The 17,003-nt window shown below is 39.9% G+C and overlaps 1 protein-coding gene across 9 annotated transcripts in view; it reads right to left on the bottom strand.

Annotated features, from left to right (window-relative positions):
* LOC107264359 (neuroligin-4, X-linked) overlaps positions 1-17,003 on the bottom strand; it is a 206,127-nt gene that overhangs the window by 31,062 nt on the left and 158,062 nt on the right. For all 9 annotated transcript variants that reach the window (XM_025081401.1, XM_015732549.2, XM_025081400.1 and 6 more), the window contains one exon: positions 1,915-2,042. In XM_025081401.1, the coding sequence (XP_024937169.1) occupies positions 1,915-2,042 (128 nt within the window). The remainder of the gene's footprint in view (positions 1-1,914; positions 2,043-17,003) is intronic.

The following is a 17,003-nucleotide window of genomic DNA, read 5'->3' on the forward strand; positions in this document are numbered from 1 at the left end:
CCCCCCCCCCCCCTCCTCTCTTTCCGGGACACAAGGGTAAAATTAATCACTCCTCGGACAATTTTTCCGGTACATTTTTCTTAGGCCGGTAACAGAGAAGAGGGGTGGGACGGGGTGGAAGTGGATGTTATAGTAGGGGGTGCTATCAGTTTTTGCGATTTTTCATCCCGAATGAGAAATGATAGTCGCGTTTCCCTCGTTTCTTCGTTCGGAACGCATGCCTTACGCGCAGAATGATTTTTTGGATTTTGTAAACTTTCATTTGTAGTCTTTCATTCGCTTCGTAAGCATTAATGACTCGATCGATATACGTATTCGCTATTTACACATATGTATTTCTGACATTACATGATTGAAACTGTAAATTCATTTTGAAATTCGTATTTCACTTTTCAAACTTTCCCATCGTTATAGGATCTACGTCATAGTGGTCGCGTATTAAAATTAACTCGGGAAATCTGTCGTCACCTGCCCGTGACTCCCATTGGTCGTCGCTGTCGTCATTCGGTGCGCGAGGATTTGACAGGCTGCGGTGACTTTAGAAATTTAATTATATGAACTAATTTGTTAATCGTTCACGGGATGCTGGATCGAAGCTCCCAATAGGCCTTTGAACAAAACCTAGATAAACAAACCTACCGTTTGTCGTTTCTGTCACTCGCGAATTATGTACGTTCGTTATTAAATCTCCAAATTCTTTGCGTTTGCTCCATCCATTGACACTCGCAGCACGAATTCAACCCATTGGCCGCCTAATAAATGTGACTTAAAGCTACATATATGCATTTACACTGCGTTGATAGGCGCCATCTTCGTGACAGAACAGCAGAGGCACTATAATGACGCAACGTAATAGTAAATAGCGTGCTGGCTGAAACGTTATAATTCGTTACGCAGTATAAGCCCGGGATGGTTGTGGCTGCCACAACGCTCGATTAAACGATGATTTTCGCTACACGCACAGATGACTTACGTTATTTCCGAAGAGTCCTTACAGCCTGCGCGTAACCTCGTGAAAGATTGTTTCTCGGCACAGAGGGTGAATATATATATATATATATATATACATATAAGTATAAATATGTACACACGACATGAATTTCAGAATTTCATCCAATATTACGTCAGAACGTCCATTACAGCGAATTTTGTATTATTTGAAAATTATTTTGCAATTTCGTTAAGTATCCGATATAGTTTTCACGTGTACGTGAGATAAAGTAAATCATCAATCGTCAAAGTGTAACTAACAGATATACAGGGTGTTCCTGTATATATACCCTTACGCACTTTGATCAGACCTTTGCATAAAATAACTAAATTTCCATGACACTGCGACTTTTCTGTAAAGTTACAAGAAGAATTTTTTTTACAAATTATATTATAAAGCGGCGGTCACACTGAACTTTCAAAATTTAACCAATCCCAGCCACTTGGAGCTGTGACGGGTTTGGTGGAGGTTATGTTAGGTTATAATGGATTGAAATGCCAATGCAAAGTTCCCTACCGTTAGTCATTTTTGTTTTAAACCTAATCATAACCTGTTATTAATGTACAAGTTTACACAAGTTGTATACTCGACTTACAGCTACTCTCAATGATATTAATAAGTATTGTTAGAACCCACCGGCTAAATTTGTATACTCGTAATTGCTTAGTTATTCGAAGAAATCCCATTGCCAACAACGGAATTCAAAACTGTTACGTTTAAAAGTTGGTAACACTGAATGGAATCGTTCGAGTATAAATAGTCGTGTTCAATCGGACATTTCTAAGTACATTAATTCCCAAGCGTGACAAACGTCAGAATTCCCATGACAGATTATATTTAGCATACAAATAAAGACGGCAACAATGGCTAGAATAAGTTTCATATTTTCTCACTGCAGTAGGAAACAGTAAAGTACGACTTACCAATCTCTAAGTATTTCTGATGCACGGGATCGTATTGTTCCCACGTGACGCTCCGAAAACGACTTTTCTCACGACTCGCCGGTAGAAAAGCGTCGCTTCTTCCGTGATGCTCCATGGCGTTTGGATTTCTGTAAAACAAAAAAAAAAGACATACAACAGTCACTTACTCGTTTAAACGTCACTCCGTTTACCCCCTACATTTCCAATCCGACCTCACGGACACCGAAACGACGTCCCGGTGTCGCTCGTCATGAAACCCCCCGGTCGCTTTAGCAAAAGAAAAACAAAGTCACGTCAAAACATCGCACGACTCCCACTGCACAAGGACGCCTACAACGAACGACGCTCTCGCGGCAGTCACTTGTTTCGCCATAAATCACGCTTCTTTCTGACCGTTCTTAATCACGTTCCCGGGAACGAGAACGGCTACGCTTAACCGTGGTATTAATTAATACGTCAGAGGCAGCAACGCGAGAGGCTGCTTCAGGCGTTTCCAGTTTGTTAGGCAGAGTCGACTATACCTACATACAGGTAATAATAAAGTCGAAGGTGGTAGAGCGAAAGGTCGTATAAAATATGTTTTTATCGCTACCCTCATATCGTCCGAATTATATTACAAAAAAAAAGTGGTCGCTTTGAAAAAATACCACTCGTTTGGTATACCTATATACATCGCCCTTCCAGTTGTCACTAATAAGTCTTCGTATACGTCTACCCTTCTTAGGCGCTCGTATAATTCCGTATAATACGTAGACTCGTTCTTGCGTACTGGCTAGATGTAAAGTGCGATATTCCAGTCACGCCCTTCGCATAATTCAACATCGACTGATACAGCCGATACAAGTTTCGACATGTTTTGTTGGTTTCTGCCTGTGAAACGTATACTGGCGTAACACGCCCGCGAGCTACTGGCACCGATATTGTGTAGTATGCAACGACCGACGAACCTTCCCTCCCTTTGTCTCCTACGTCCATCACCAACGGCCATGAGGGCTCATTGGTTAGGTTACTTTGGGACGGGCTGCTTTGCAGGAAGTAGCATACAGGCGTACTGTGTTTACAATAGTCGCAGTATACCTACGACATCCTTTGAGCACGTGTCCGACACAGGCGACGGTCTGCACTCGACTGACGAGCATGCTGCTATCCCTTGTACAGATTACTGGTATTACTGATGGTTGACGGTTATTGACAGATTAGACAAGCCAGCCGCAGTATCCACATCGTGGAGAAGAAAGTATTGCGCGACGGGGAAAAGGAGAATGAGATTAGAGAAGATGAAAGAGTGAAAATAAAAAAATGGTGGATAAGACATATATGTGTAAATTGGTATCGATCGATATCAATGACATTGAATTTTGGTATGGAGGGGTCAGTCGAAATTTCTCAATGTTATATCGGCAATTCTGACGCGCACGTAATGAATTTGTTAGGGAAGAATTATGCGTCTGTGTATATGTATATATAGTTATACTGCAAGTTAGACTGTAATTCGTAACAGTTTCTGACGAGACTATACGCGAAGCTGTATACTGTAGCGGTTATGGGATATCGATATCGCGAATGTATTCAGTTGGACTTATGGGTATGACTGTACATAGATTTTGACAGGTTGCTCGATATGTAATATTATCATGATCATCTAGATAAAGTTGGGCACGAGATTAGCTATACTGAGTATAGATATATACGACTGAGTGGATGCGAGATGAAAAGTTGAGAAAAATAATAAAAATTTAAATATAATTTTTTTATTCTTTTGTAAAATTTTACAGTAAAGTCCAGTCTCATTCTTTTGCGAAACGGATGCTGCGACGGCAGGACAAAGCCACATTTACCCAGGTTGCAAAGAAAAATGTAATAACTTTTTGTCACGTTCCCGTCGTCGTCTTCGAAATGCGACGAGACTTAAAATAAAAATACAGTTCAACATTAGCGTTTTATCTCGTGTGAGTATATGGGAAAATTATGAAAACACGAAAAAAAAGTACTTTAACGTGTATCATTTCGTATCTCTCTCTCACTCGCACGCACTCTAGTCCCTCGCTATTCCATATACGATTCCGAAGAGACTTTAGAGAGGAAAAATATAAAAAATGTGTACCCATACCCAACGATACAATCTCGAAGCATATGTGAGACACTAAATTTCACGTACGAAAAATACTGCCAATATTTTTACGATCGAAATAGTATCGGCGTATGTGTACGTAAAGAGGTAAACGAAAAAGTGTACGATGAAAATTCATTAAACCGAAAATTGCGGACCAGCCTTAAAGCTGAGCGAGACCCAAGCAGTCAAGAAACTGAAATTCCCGTCAGTCCTGCACTAATGGCGTAATGAATTATTAAGGATTTCCTTAGGAAACGGCGAGCACCGTCGTCTGGTGAAAGTACCGTAGGACCTTCTCAGACAAACTAAGATCCGCAAGGTATATCCTAACTTTAACGTCCCACTGAAAACCCAAATTCAAGGCGACCGTATGTAATTACTTGTGGATGCGGATGAAGGTAAATCCTGTAAGGTAATCCTGTAAATTCCACTTTTCAGCTTTCAATATACATATATATATATATATATATATATATATATATATATATATATACACTGAGTAAACAATTCAGCGTAAAGAAACATTGATTTTATTGACAGGGGACTATGCCCCTAGCGTTTACAACGTAAAAGAGTCCTCCGTGCGCGGAATGAATTTCACGATCCAAACAAAGGAAGTCACCCAATAAGGGATAATCATATTTCGTAAAATCCTTCATTGTCTTGAAGCACTGAGATTATTTTCTTCCCTTACGAAATTCAAAGCCAATGTCCGTTGTCGATAATCGAGTATTAAAAAGCACCGATATGTATACGTCAACGCGTCTATACATATACGATCTGATAAAATCGTGGTAAACGTATAAACATATCCCTGCGATAATCCATGATTTTAGATGTGCACACAGGTCCTTTGTATTTTCGCGGACAATAGAATTCGGTTCGTCGATACGTGACAGCTGCACACGTGCTAATCCTTAAATCCACTCATATCGTATACTCGAAGAACATACATGGCCTAGACTGCAGTTTCCTGTTCCCATATAGGCTTACATTAGACTGGTGCGTACAGTCCTGGAAACGCGTAGATACTCCGTATAATCACGTGAATAAGGAGGAATAGCTGAGAATAATCTATAACGCGCAGCCATCCTGAGCGAAATCATCCTTCCCCCAACGCGTAAAATTATGACGGATCCTTTGAGTGATTTTTCAACTATAATTTCACGTAAGACCGTAATGTAAGATAGTAAAATGATAAGATAAATTTTTCGGGAAAAATTACAGGCGCGCAGTAGGTAAGGTCAGTACGGAGTCAGACATGCCTAAGGGCCATTGTACTGTGTTGTGATACCCCACTGTCACTATAGATATATTAAGAATGCAATAAATAATTAAACTGAAGGTCGATCGAGTACGTGATAAGCTGATAAGAAATAATAGGGTGACGTAAGAACGTTCGTGTAACCAGCCTCTTTCGCAAGACCACCGACTGTCGTGTCGTCGCCATGTCGTAAAACTTTTTGAACCGTGCTGTACCTTGTATCCGGTTGCTCAGAGATTACCGGGTTGAGTTAGATTGCAAAGCACAATGCGTACAAAGCATGCACGCCCTCTTGTTCCCATAGGTATGGATAATTCGAGGCACGCACAGACGTCGTCATACTCGTCAGGGTAAACACCCTGGGTGCCGCTACGAAGGACGATGAATTTGTTGAGGATTACGTATTCGCCCAAAACCATTTCGACGTCTTCCACGAAGGTATGCGGCCAAATGAGAGCCTCTGTAATGGTTTCAAGGTTGAAGGATTTAGTGCGAAGAGAATATAGGCTTTCCCTATTATGGAGATAGGAGTGTACGTATATATACGTATATAGCGACGGGCTGGCACCTACAAACCGGTTTACCTACACGTACTGTTTATATATACATATATGTATATCCATATGTATATGTATATATTCTCTTATCCATCCTAGCCTCTCTTTGACCTATACGAATATATATGTCTACTACCCTGGTATCATCCTGTTGAGGAACTAGATATAACTATGAGCTTAGTCAGGGATGGCATCAAGGTCTACGGCTTAATGCTGCTGGGGTAGTTAAGAGGGAAGGACACTTTTCCGTGCTGCGGACGGATTACTGGGAAATTGAGCCTCTAACGGATATAACCAGAGACTTGAGAGAGAGTTAAGTATCGGGTGAATTTTTTTTCTTTTGTAATTGCCGATTATCGACAATAGGATATGTATGGGGTTTGATAAGTTTTTTTTTTTTGTGATAGCGATATTTTAATATTACCTTTCGAAAGGAGTTTCTTTTTTCGTAAGGTAAAGGGCGGAAAGACGTTACCGAAGAGAAAAAATTTGTGTCTCCCTAACATTTTGCATAACGTAAAATTGCCTTGTCAAATCGAGGACGACGAGGTACGTGGCTAAATTGTCTCGAGTTATTTGACGGGTAAATCGACGTGTCTCGCACTAGTTTGCGAAATAAAGTAATTTCAACGTGGCGCTGGGTCTCCGTGTCTCGAAATTACAAGTGCTACGTATACCCAGAGGTCGGACAAATGGCCTGCAACTTCTGCACTTTCGTAAGGTGGTGGGAATTCCGCGAGAAATTAAGCTCGAATATGAAGCTTTTTTGCGAGTATCAGCGGGAAATTTTGCAGCGAGAAAGCCAAGAATGTGTTAACGACCTCGGCGAGTTGCTTAAGGGGGAGCAAGTGGCGATGAGGAGACCGTTTGTAATTGTGCTCCTTGTGTATTCTCCGTATACCAATTTTAATTGGCATTTTTAAAAAATCGAAAAAAAAAGTTATTACAAATCGTCGTTTACTGAAAATCGAAAAATGTCAGAAAAATATGCCACTACGAAAATATACCCAAGACCAAAAGCATGTCGTAGCCTGGCACGTTCTTTTGACGAAATTGCCAAATTGTTGTTTGAATGGAAAAACACCAAGGGTTAGGGCGGCGGTAGAATCGATTGAAATTCCAGCAAAGGCCAAGGAGGTACACGAATTTACAAAGCATTGCGCTGCCGGCGTAAAGAGAGAGGAGTTTCCAAAGTGTAACGCGGAAGGGCGGACTAACGTATACGTAGTGTGTTACGACGACGATGATAATGATGGCGCTCGTGTGCATCGTATGGGTCGTGCATGTCGCCGGGTGCACTGTGAGAGAGGATACGGTTGAAGTGAGGCTGGTAGAGCGAAGAAAGGTTGGGCTGGGTTGGTCCGGGAGAATATTAAAGTTTGCTCATTAACCGCTGATGCATTGCTCTCTGTCTGCCGTCTAGTCTCTGAATGTGAGTTAAACCATCCTACGTAGCTACGTAGTGTTTTACGAATACGAGCTGCCACTGTGCGATACTTTTAGGACAATTTCTTAAAATGAACCGTACACTTTGAGGACTCCAAAAATTCGATTCGATATTATATAAAATAACTCTAAATCACTTAGGCATCCGCATGGCTGAATTTTTAAAACGAACATTAATTTCACCGTGAAAAAGTTTCACGTGCCAGTTTACCGGGGTATTGTATAAAAGCTACGAAATGAATTAGCGTATTAATATTCGGGGAGTCTCGCGAAATTGTGTTTGGCCGGTCGGCCGGCAGTGAATAAGCACAGGATTGTATGGGACAGGGATGGGGGATGTATACGAGGTGAATTCGACTTCCAACCATTCCGAACGTGCTTAATGGGAACGAATGGGATCTTGTGGGGTATGTAGGAATTTTACCAAAGGATTATGACGTACGGGGAACAAGTTATGAGGGAGGGGCCGGGGCTTCGTAGACAGGCGATGACGCTGTAATGTGGCTGCCTTGTACAGGGGATGCATCTAGAACCGCAAAATCTCCCTGCCGACTCGATGCGGGAGTTAGGTACGTACGGGTAACCTACCCCAATGTACTATGGCTAAGGGTGGAGTTAGGTATGTGTGGTAAATTGCTATTAGTGGTTTAGTAGACACGCTAAAATGGTTAACACTGAAAGCGGCGTCATATAGTTTCTATAAACGGATTTTCAGGGCTGGCGGGGTTAACTGTAAATCTCATGGGGTTCATAAGTAAACGACACCCCCCGTGGTGCATACTGCACAATAAGATACGGACAACCTACTGCACTTTCGGTAGAGATTACTCCACTTTCCGAACGCTCTGGGAATTTACGACAATTAGATATATGTATATTGTTTTTTTTTCTTTTTCTTGCAGTTTAACGTTTACCCGTTCTGCTGCAATTATTGTTTGGTAGCTCGTTACGGTTGCTACTCTAATTAGTCTTGGGTAACGCACTGATGCATTGCTGTGCTCGAGCACCCCTGGTGCTCCAGTGAATTAAGGCACTGCGGATGTTTGGCTGAGCGCACTGCGTTCTTTCTACTTATCTACGTATAGCGCGATGCGCGGGAATATTTAAAAGGGAAATCGAGCGTTCGAAACTTGTGGCGTCTGTTTTAATCTATCAATGACATTCGTGTAACATTTTTTATTATATTTAATGAAATAATGCGCATGCGCGTGGGTAATTGTAATACGTCCTTGTCGTATTTTCCAATGATCTCGGTCTGTGAAATTGTTAATGAAGAAAGTTGAATTACGTAACTTTCATCTGCTTCGACTGTACATTATAATAGTTCGAGACTCAGACTACGTTTGTTTGTATACTGAGTAAATCTCCAAATTGATTCTCTGGAATTTCTTACCTGATATGGGAAGCTAAATAGAGATAGCTTAGTGGGAATAAATTAGAAATCTGATATCCGCGAATAATCGAATCCAATGTCTCGGTTGGAATTCATATGCATAAATCAATGTTTGGGTCAAATAAAAAATCCTTAATGTACCCTAGGGATTTTTCTTCCGTGTACGTGTGATTGGTATCGAACTAGGAAAGTTATTTTTTTCCTCCAAAAACCGAAAGCTCGTGAATTTCGTATTCCGAGGATTTCCTACTGTTTTTTTTTTTCACCAGTCATTTACATCCTTCACAGAGTTTTGGGACTATCATCCCCATTTCGCATATAGAGTATGGGGAGCGAGGAAGACCAGATACTTCTTGAACAGAGAGAAAATCTTTCCTTCGACGATAAAAAGCATAGCTGGCGATGCAGCATCACACGGATACGAAAAGTTGCTTTGGTTCAGCCATTTCGCGGAGTGAGGGTGGAAAGTTCAGCCCCAGAGCTATTATGATTGTTCGAGGGTATCAACGTTTTCACTCAGATAATCATGACGCACATTAATCTTGCTCTGTTCGCTGAGAATGGAGAGAGGGTGCCAGTGAGTGCAAGAGTGTACCGTGATGAACATGGGGGTCGAAGGGGGATGAAGTGGACCGAAGATGCTTTGACTGATCGAACTTTGATTACTTCTCTTCCTAGTCTCTATTTGTGAATTCCGACAAGGAGTTACGCCGTACACGGTATACGCGAAACTTTCTCGTCTAATGTAATAGCGTTAAGTATCATGGTCCTTTAATGAGTTTTAATTATCTCGATTAATTAATACGAACCGAAAGAACATCGAAGCACCGTTATGTGTTAAAAATTATTAAATAAAATCTTGAGTCAATAAGATTTTTTTCTTATCAGGAAAAAATTTCAATTTTTCGCATCATTCGCGAAGAGTTATTAAAACTGAGTATAGCCTGAAAATTTGATATTCCCCCACGATGATAAGAATGGTACCTACGTCATAACGTCAAAGAGGCGATTGCACAGAAATGACAAAGGACCAATCGGAAGCTGCAGTGACTGGTCAAAACTAGCCAATGGACAAATAGGATACGACGGCTGCAAACAATAATTTAGCATAATCGTCCAGGCTAAACAGAACGGCACTCCAATAACCACGAGCCGGGCAATAGCAAACAGTGCGTTTCCCGTTTCTCCCTTTTCCCCTTGTCTACTTTACTATCGTAATACCAACGCAAACACCGCATAATGCAGACGTACCGTGTAACGACCTGCCGAAACGATGGGAGCCTCAATGCATTGCTCTCCGGAGGATTTCAAGCGCACGGCTACAGGCCTCCTTTATTTGTTCTTCTCCTTACGTCATTGTGATCGGATGACGTAATTTTCAAGATTTCTATTTTCGGGCTTCTCTTCCTCGCTGCACTATCACAGCTATTAGGTTACCTGGCTTTCACGGTGCTGGGGCTTGTCTGAACAATTTTTTGTTTGTTTGCCTCTAATGCTCTCCTGTAATGAGTTTCGGTATAGGAAACTTAATTACCGACTGATGGTAATTACAGGAGTCCTATTAATCAAGCTTGCGTTCACGAGACAATCTACTCGAATTAATGTCTACGTTGGTTTGGAATTTTGGAGAATTTATATTTGACATGGATTGTCAATTTTTTTTTTGTTTGCTGATTCTCGTATCGTTCGATGAAAGTCACTTGGGTTTTGGCTGTAATTCGTAAAATTGTCGACTCGTGGAGTGTATTGCTGTTTTATTGGAATTCGGGTAATATTTCAAATAATATAGTAAATTGAAGTCAGCCGCGCTCTCGCGACTCGTAGATCTCGTTGGACTGATTGGATCGATCCAATCGATGTTCCGATCTGTTCGATCGGCAAATAAATGGTATAATCGGTACAGAGCCATCTACAAGGATATGAAAGTACCTGATTTTTTAGTTGTACGTTCAAACGCGTATTTCCAATTAGTATTTAACTTTTATGGTAATCCACGTGGCTTTTTACGTCAACAGATTTTATGCATGAGTTATGAGTTATAATATACATATATCATAGCATTGAATAAACAAGATTCTCGTAATTCGAGGTACCCTCGGCTTACGATCTTACGGACTAGCGGAATTGCCAATTTTAAATTTTCAACTAATTTGTGTTTCGAAAATTCTTTGAAAAGTCAAAAATTACGATATGATTGCGAAAAGCCAATCGCACGAGACTGTCAATTTTTTCGTACATCTCCAACGTTCTTATCAAACTTGACTTCGTGTCGAGTTTTCACGTAATATTGATACTGAAAATATTTGAAAGAAAATGCACACAAATTTATAATCAGCCAGTGCGACAATTTGCCCAATAATTAGCAATGTTTGGATAAAAAGCATTGTATTGTTTGGCAATTTAAATCCTACAACACATGGGTTGTCTATTGCAAATGTAGATCAACGCACTATTTATTATCGACGGATCTGTAATTTGTCATAATTTACGTTAAACAGGGTATAGCGTAGCATGCTGCGTTAGTCGTAACTCAGTTTGACTGACGCTAACTCCATAGGATTAACCATCCCTCTAACGTTTCTCTCAGTTCCGATTCGATTCGAACCGAACTGCGTGGTCAATATCTCGGCAACTTCTACATAAATGTACTAATTCAATTTCTATAGAGGCTTACGGAGTTTTCACAAAATCGACTATATATTTCGGCTTATCATCCATAGTTGTGATGAATGGGAAAATTCCTTATCATCCATGCAACATTCGTATCGAAAGGCTCAACCCTTTTCGCTGATCCTATAATATTCCCTCTTCGAAAATCACTCCCCCCTCCCCTCCCCCCTTATCCCATCCAATCCTATAATCACCTATGACAATTTATTTCTTCAGTACGATTTTCTATCAAAATAAATAATTTTTACATATACTTAAACGCCAATATAAAATTCGACTGTGTGTATCTTCACTGTACAACTACTAATATATATATATACAATATATACATATACTATATACTTTGTGCCTTTACGGTCGATTGATGTATTAGCTGAGAATAAGGGTGGAAAAGTCATTAGTGCGAAGAGTTCAACGTCATCATGAGATATGGAATAATATGATACAATATCGATGCTGATTATTAAATGAATTTCATGAGCGTGTAATGTATTCTTTATGTATATTGCGAAACGAATAAGGGTTGTCGTTCGATAATTTATTAAGTGGGTGAAGGTGGCTGGGTTAGCGAGGAATGTATTTAATAATTCGAAATAATGAAATTGTGGAGAACTTCATTTATTTACTAAATTCGACTAAAATATGAATATCATTGCCAGACGCTCTAGGACATTAATGTTTGCAAAAATTCTTGGCTTATTGCGATAATAAATTGCAAAAATTTTGCACTACCGTCATTTCACTTGGCTTTTCCTTTCACATCTTTTTATTTATTGCATTGTCAAAAACCGACGTAAGTTTCACTCGACTCGTAGTACTTCCGCTCATTAACGATCTTTGTCCTACGTGCAATTTATTTGCGCGACTGCAAAACCATCTGAACTTTCATTGTAATGCAATAGTACCGTACCTCGTTAATTGTAAATTATATAAAAAAAAGGAAAAATTCGTTAAAAATTATTACTCGGTCGATTTTGCAAAAATTATATGCAACCATAACGTTAGACGTTATCTCAATTTGTTGTTCGTTATTTTCGCAAAATCGTCCACCGCCCATTGACTGTCCGCGATTTCGCTATTATCGTCCAGTACAATATTTTGCATTTTGCAGAAACGTTCGATAATACCATAGACCGTACAATACCGGTCCGCTAACCGGTCCGCAGTTATTAGCGAAATGCGTAATTACTGAATATGGTCTGGTGAGCTTCAACTGATCCCGAAGCGCGAAAATATAAATTTCGCGTACGAGGAGAAACGTGACGTGAAAAAAAAATTGGCAATATACCAAATAATACGTACGTCCACGGATGCATTGGGCCCGAAAAAGATTAGGGTAGAATACTCAAAAATAACAATCCCTGCCAACTGACTCGTAATTCGTTAACAAAATTTGACGTCAGAGACTCACACTGCACATAAGCCCAAAAGGTACCTGACTTATCGAACTGACAGTACCGTAAACGCTTTGTAGACCTTTTACAATTAGAGGCACTTAATAATTTAATACTTTCGTCATACGAGCAGTAACTGTTGAACGTACTACATTAGTTTCACTAATTCCACAGGAGAAATTTACCTAAGAGATTTTAGTTGGCGGTGAAGTTGCACATCAAATTTGATGTGGGTTGCGACATATCGTTTATCTTGTAACCTGATACGGGTCTTTCTCTTTGCTCAAGGATATAGGTACGAATGTCCTTTTACGGGTTAATTAATTACTTACTAATCCCAATCGGCAAACGTCATTTCACGTGAAACGTAAAGTGAATCCCATAGTGAAGATGCCTATGTACGTATATAGCTCTGCATTTTTTAAATGGACCGAACAGTCTATATACGAATGCGGTACAGGTAAGTACGTAGAGCGTCAGCCATAAGGGGAGGAAGAGTTATTACAGCACTTATTCCATTTTATATATATATATATGAAGCAGGTTACTCGCAGTAAACTCACTGCAGAACCGTGATATGAATATGGTGCGATGTCAATTTTATATAACGCACGTGCGTAGTGTTTCGCGTGCGTGTACATTCACGCACCTTTTCCATTTACTTTTTATGTATTAAAAAAAAAAAAAGACGGTAAAAGTCAGTGGGTAACGAGAATAAAATCGTAGGAGAAAGAAAAGTTAAAAAACCGAATATTTTCGAAAAATGTACAGATATCGAAATCATTTGCCACTCAACATCGCTCACAGCGCTTAAAGCTGCATTTTCAAGGTGGCGTACCGATCGCCTCATTCAACCGTCACACTTTACGATGCATTCGAAATAATTTCTATATGCAGTTTTTGCATAATTTTCACTCGAACCTGCACGCTTCATATTTTCCTTATGGATGTGTGTCTATACGGCTTCAATGGTAAAAACTATTATTGTGATGACTTTACAAAATTTAGTACATGAATCTAAAAAGCTTCCATGACGATCGCAGACGTATTTTTGTATCGATCACGACACAGTTCTTTTTGACTCTTTTGTTTCGAATTGGTGGATCGGCTTATCGAATTTGGCGTCGATTATTGGTTGGCCGGTATTTTACGAATAAATGGAATAAATGCACTTTGAACTGTCATAACGGACAGTTATATATTTGTGTGTGACTGTATAAACAACATATTTTTCAATAAAACTTCCACACGGCATCGCCAGTAACAAACGACGTAACGTCGACAAGCGATTTTTGAAAAATGGCTTTTTAATTTTTCACATTCGTATTTTTTGTCACTCGAGCGGGAAAAATGTTGGCTCGATGAAGATTTATTTTTCGTATGCACGTCCTCATTCACTTTTTTTTTTTTTTAATGCTCATAGCATTTTCAATCCAATAGCGAGTATTTAATAACAGCCCGAAAAATCGTGCGCGAAGAGCGAAGCATCGATAGACCAAATCTGACAATAACCCGCAATTTGTCGTTCACCGGAAGAAGCAAATGGAACGGAAATTCATAGCCCATTAATCATCGACTCATTTCCGTCTTTTCGCCACGTCCGAGGTCCTCGTCGTGCTACGTCCGAAAAAAAGCTCTGCCGCAGCAGCAACCAATAGTCCACTGTAGGTATGTTAACGAAGAATTGACTGTAAAAAAAAAAAATAATTTTTTTTCCCATAATCCCATGTATACCTATATCGGTTAATTCCAACGATCCTGACACGACCCGGGTCAAAGTTCTATCAGCATCAGCCATGTCCAGATATTTTCCGATGCGAGTCCACGTCTCGCAAGCTTCGGTATAACTTCCCTACCACGATATACGTTGCTGTATCGACGAAGCAAATTTCACGTCGCCCGGAGGGCAGCTGTACTGAAATATCGTCGGTTCGTTCGATGGTTGCTTTTGAATATTCATGGATTTCGCATATGTCGCCGATAACTTTCTAGGTGAACGAGTCTGCCCGTTATATAGGTACCGAGCCCTGTGTAGGTGGAAAGGTAAAGGGTTATAGATAAGGGGAGATAGGTCGATACGAGTAGATGTAATACAGGTACCTAAATAAAACTGGTGACCCTGTATATTGCCTAGTAATAAAAATATAAACTGAAACGTCCTGTATAAAAAAAATACTAGGTCGTATAAGAAGCATAGAGATAATTAAGTTTATCAAGTGTTAAGGAAAAAATAAGTTGCTCTTGATGACAGGTACGTAATAGTATAGACATGCATATGATATATGAACAGAATGTACACCCTGTAGAAAACTTGTAAACTGCAACCTTTTATGCGAAAAGTTTGTTTTAGGTCGTTGACCTCTTCTCGTGTGTTTCGATGGGATAGAATGGGGGTTTCGTGTGTAGTTACGTAAGCGGAGACAATTAGTGAAGTCGTGGACAGGGATTATGAACCGTAAGAGGGGGGTAGTAATAGTATTGGTGGGGTGCGCGAATATATTAAAGCTTCTCGAGTCCAGTGGCCATTAAGAGGCGAGAGAGTCTCGTAAAAAATTCAGAGGATTCCTTTATACGTGGGATATTTAATTTTTATTTCGCCGCTTCCAGGCTCTCGCCATTTATCCGAAACAAGCTGACAGATGGAGTGGTCTGCTGGGAGGAAGAGTGAGATACATATATAACATCCGGTTTTTAAATTTGATCATACAATCAGCCCTGTTTCTTCCGTGGCTTTTCTTTACTCGAATCTTCGGCACTTCTTGTCGAACGGCAATTTTCAGCGTTTTTTCAAATTTTATAGTCACGATTATTTTCAAAAATTTTTTTTCGATGTATTTAATATGCGTCACTGTACAGGGTACATTGAGAATGCACTTTGAGGATTTTTCGAAAATTGTATCATTCGATGACGTAAGGTAAATTTGGATTTTTCGAAAAAGGAATACAAAATCAGTTCGTAGCTGTGAAATCGTCGTGGGGGATTATTTAAATTGTTTTTCATAAACGAGTTAAAATTCATGCCTTCGTCGGCTACGATACGTATATTCAGTTTAACAGAAACTTCTTACTACCTCATACAAAAATTCATCCAATCATCCGAGATACTTTTAATTATATCTGATCTCATCGGTACCAACGCGAACGACAGACTCTGAACTTTAACGTAGGGTAAAACTTGCACCAGCATAATACGTGGTACCGTATTTCTTGTTGAAAACGTAGCCCGATTTTTGTTGTCGCCCAACCAGAGATCGTTATCACGACTCGCGAATTTGCATGTCGATTAAGAATTCAAAAATGTTAATAGTCCAACTTCGCTATGCAGTCAGATATGTATATGCGTAATATTTCTGCGTTTCAGTCAGCAAAGTCTCTTAGCGACAGTAATGACTGTTCATTATTTTTGCATTATTTTGAAGAAAATAAAAAAAACCGATTTCCCAGTAATACCCTCCTCGAATTGATGATCGCGGAATTTCGTTGTAAATATACAGGAAGGATTGATAAAACGTAATACTTTTTTCTATCCCCTGGACCGCGGGTTCATTTCCTTCTGGTCTTTCATCCAAATTAAAAAGTACAGAGAAACGAATAAAAATGGCTACCAAGAGGTCCAAGGGACGAATGGGAAGCAGGAAGTGGACGAGGAAGTAGAGGTATAGGAAAGGGAAGTGGAGCTGGAAGCTCACGTCTTCTACAGTGGGTACGTGACTCTCGTAGGAAGTCGTGAGTCAGCTCTTAGCTTTCGCTCTCGCTAAATTCTTCCTCTTCTTTTACGTTTTCCAGTTCCTTTACTTCACCCGGTATATGGCACGGACTGATTCTTGCAGTGGCTCATGGATAAAAACGACGACGTGGCAGAAAAATTTTATCCTCAACGTAGTTAAGATTAGGTTAGGTTAGGTTAGGTTAGGTTAGGTTAGGTTGTTCGAAGGTGAAGTTACGGTTGAAACTCCGGAGGACTGCCACGAGAAAATGAAAGGGTGGCAAAGAAGAATATTTTTGAAATATTTTGAGCTTTAATCTCTTGCCAGTGGCCAAAAAGCTTCTTTATCTCTTTCGTTCATCCAGACTCTTTGAGCATCCCTCTTCCTCGCTGTCACTGTCCGACTCTCATGAATATTGAAAATTAGACCTTTCGCATCCTAAGCTTTTTGCTTCTGTCCAAATTGATTATTCGGCGGTAGGCGCGGAGACGAGAAGTTTAAATTACTGACGGATTAAAAAAGCTTTCGAAAAAAAAAAAAAAAAA

Source organism: Cephus cinctus, unplaced genomic scaffold (assembly GCF_000341935.2).
Source record: "Cephus cinctus unplaced genomic scaffold, Ccin1 Ccin1_scaffold0168, whole genome shotgun sequence".
NCBI lineage: Eukaryota > Metazoa > Arthropoda > Insecta > Hymenoptera > Cephidae > Cephus > Cephus cinctus.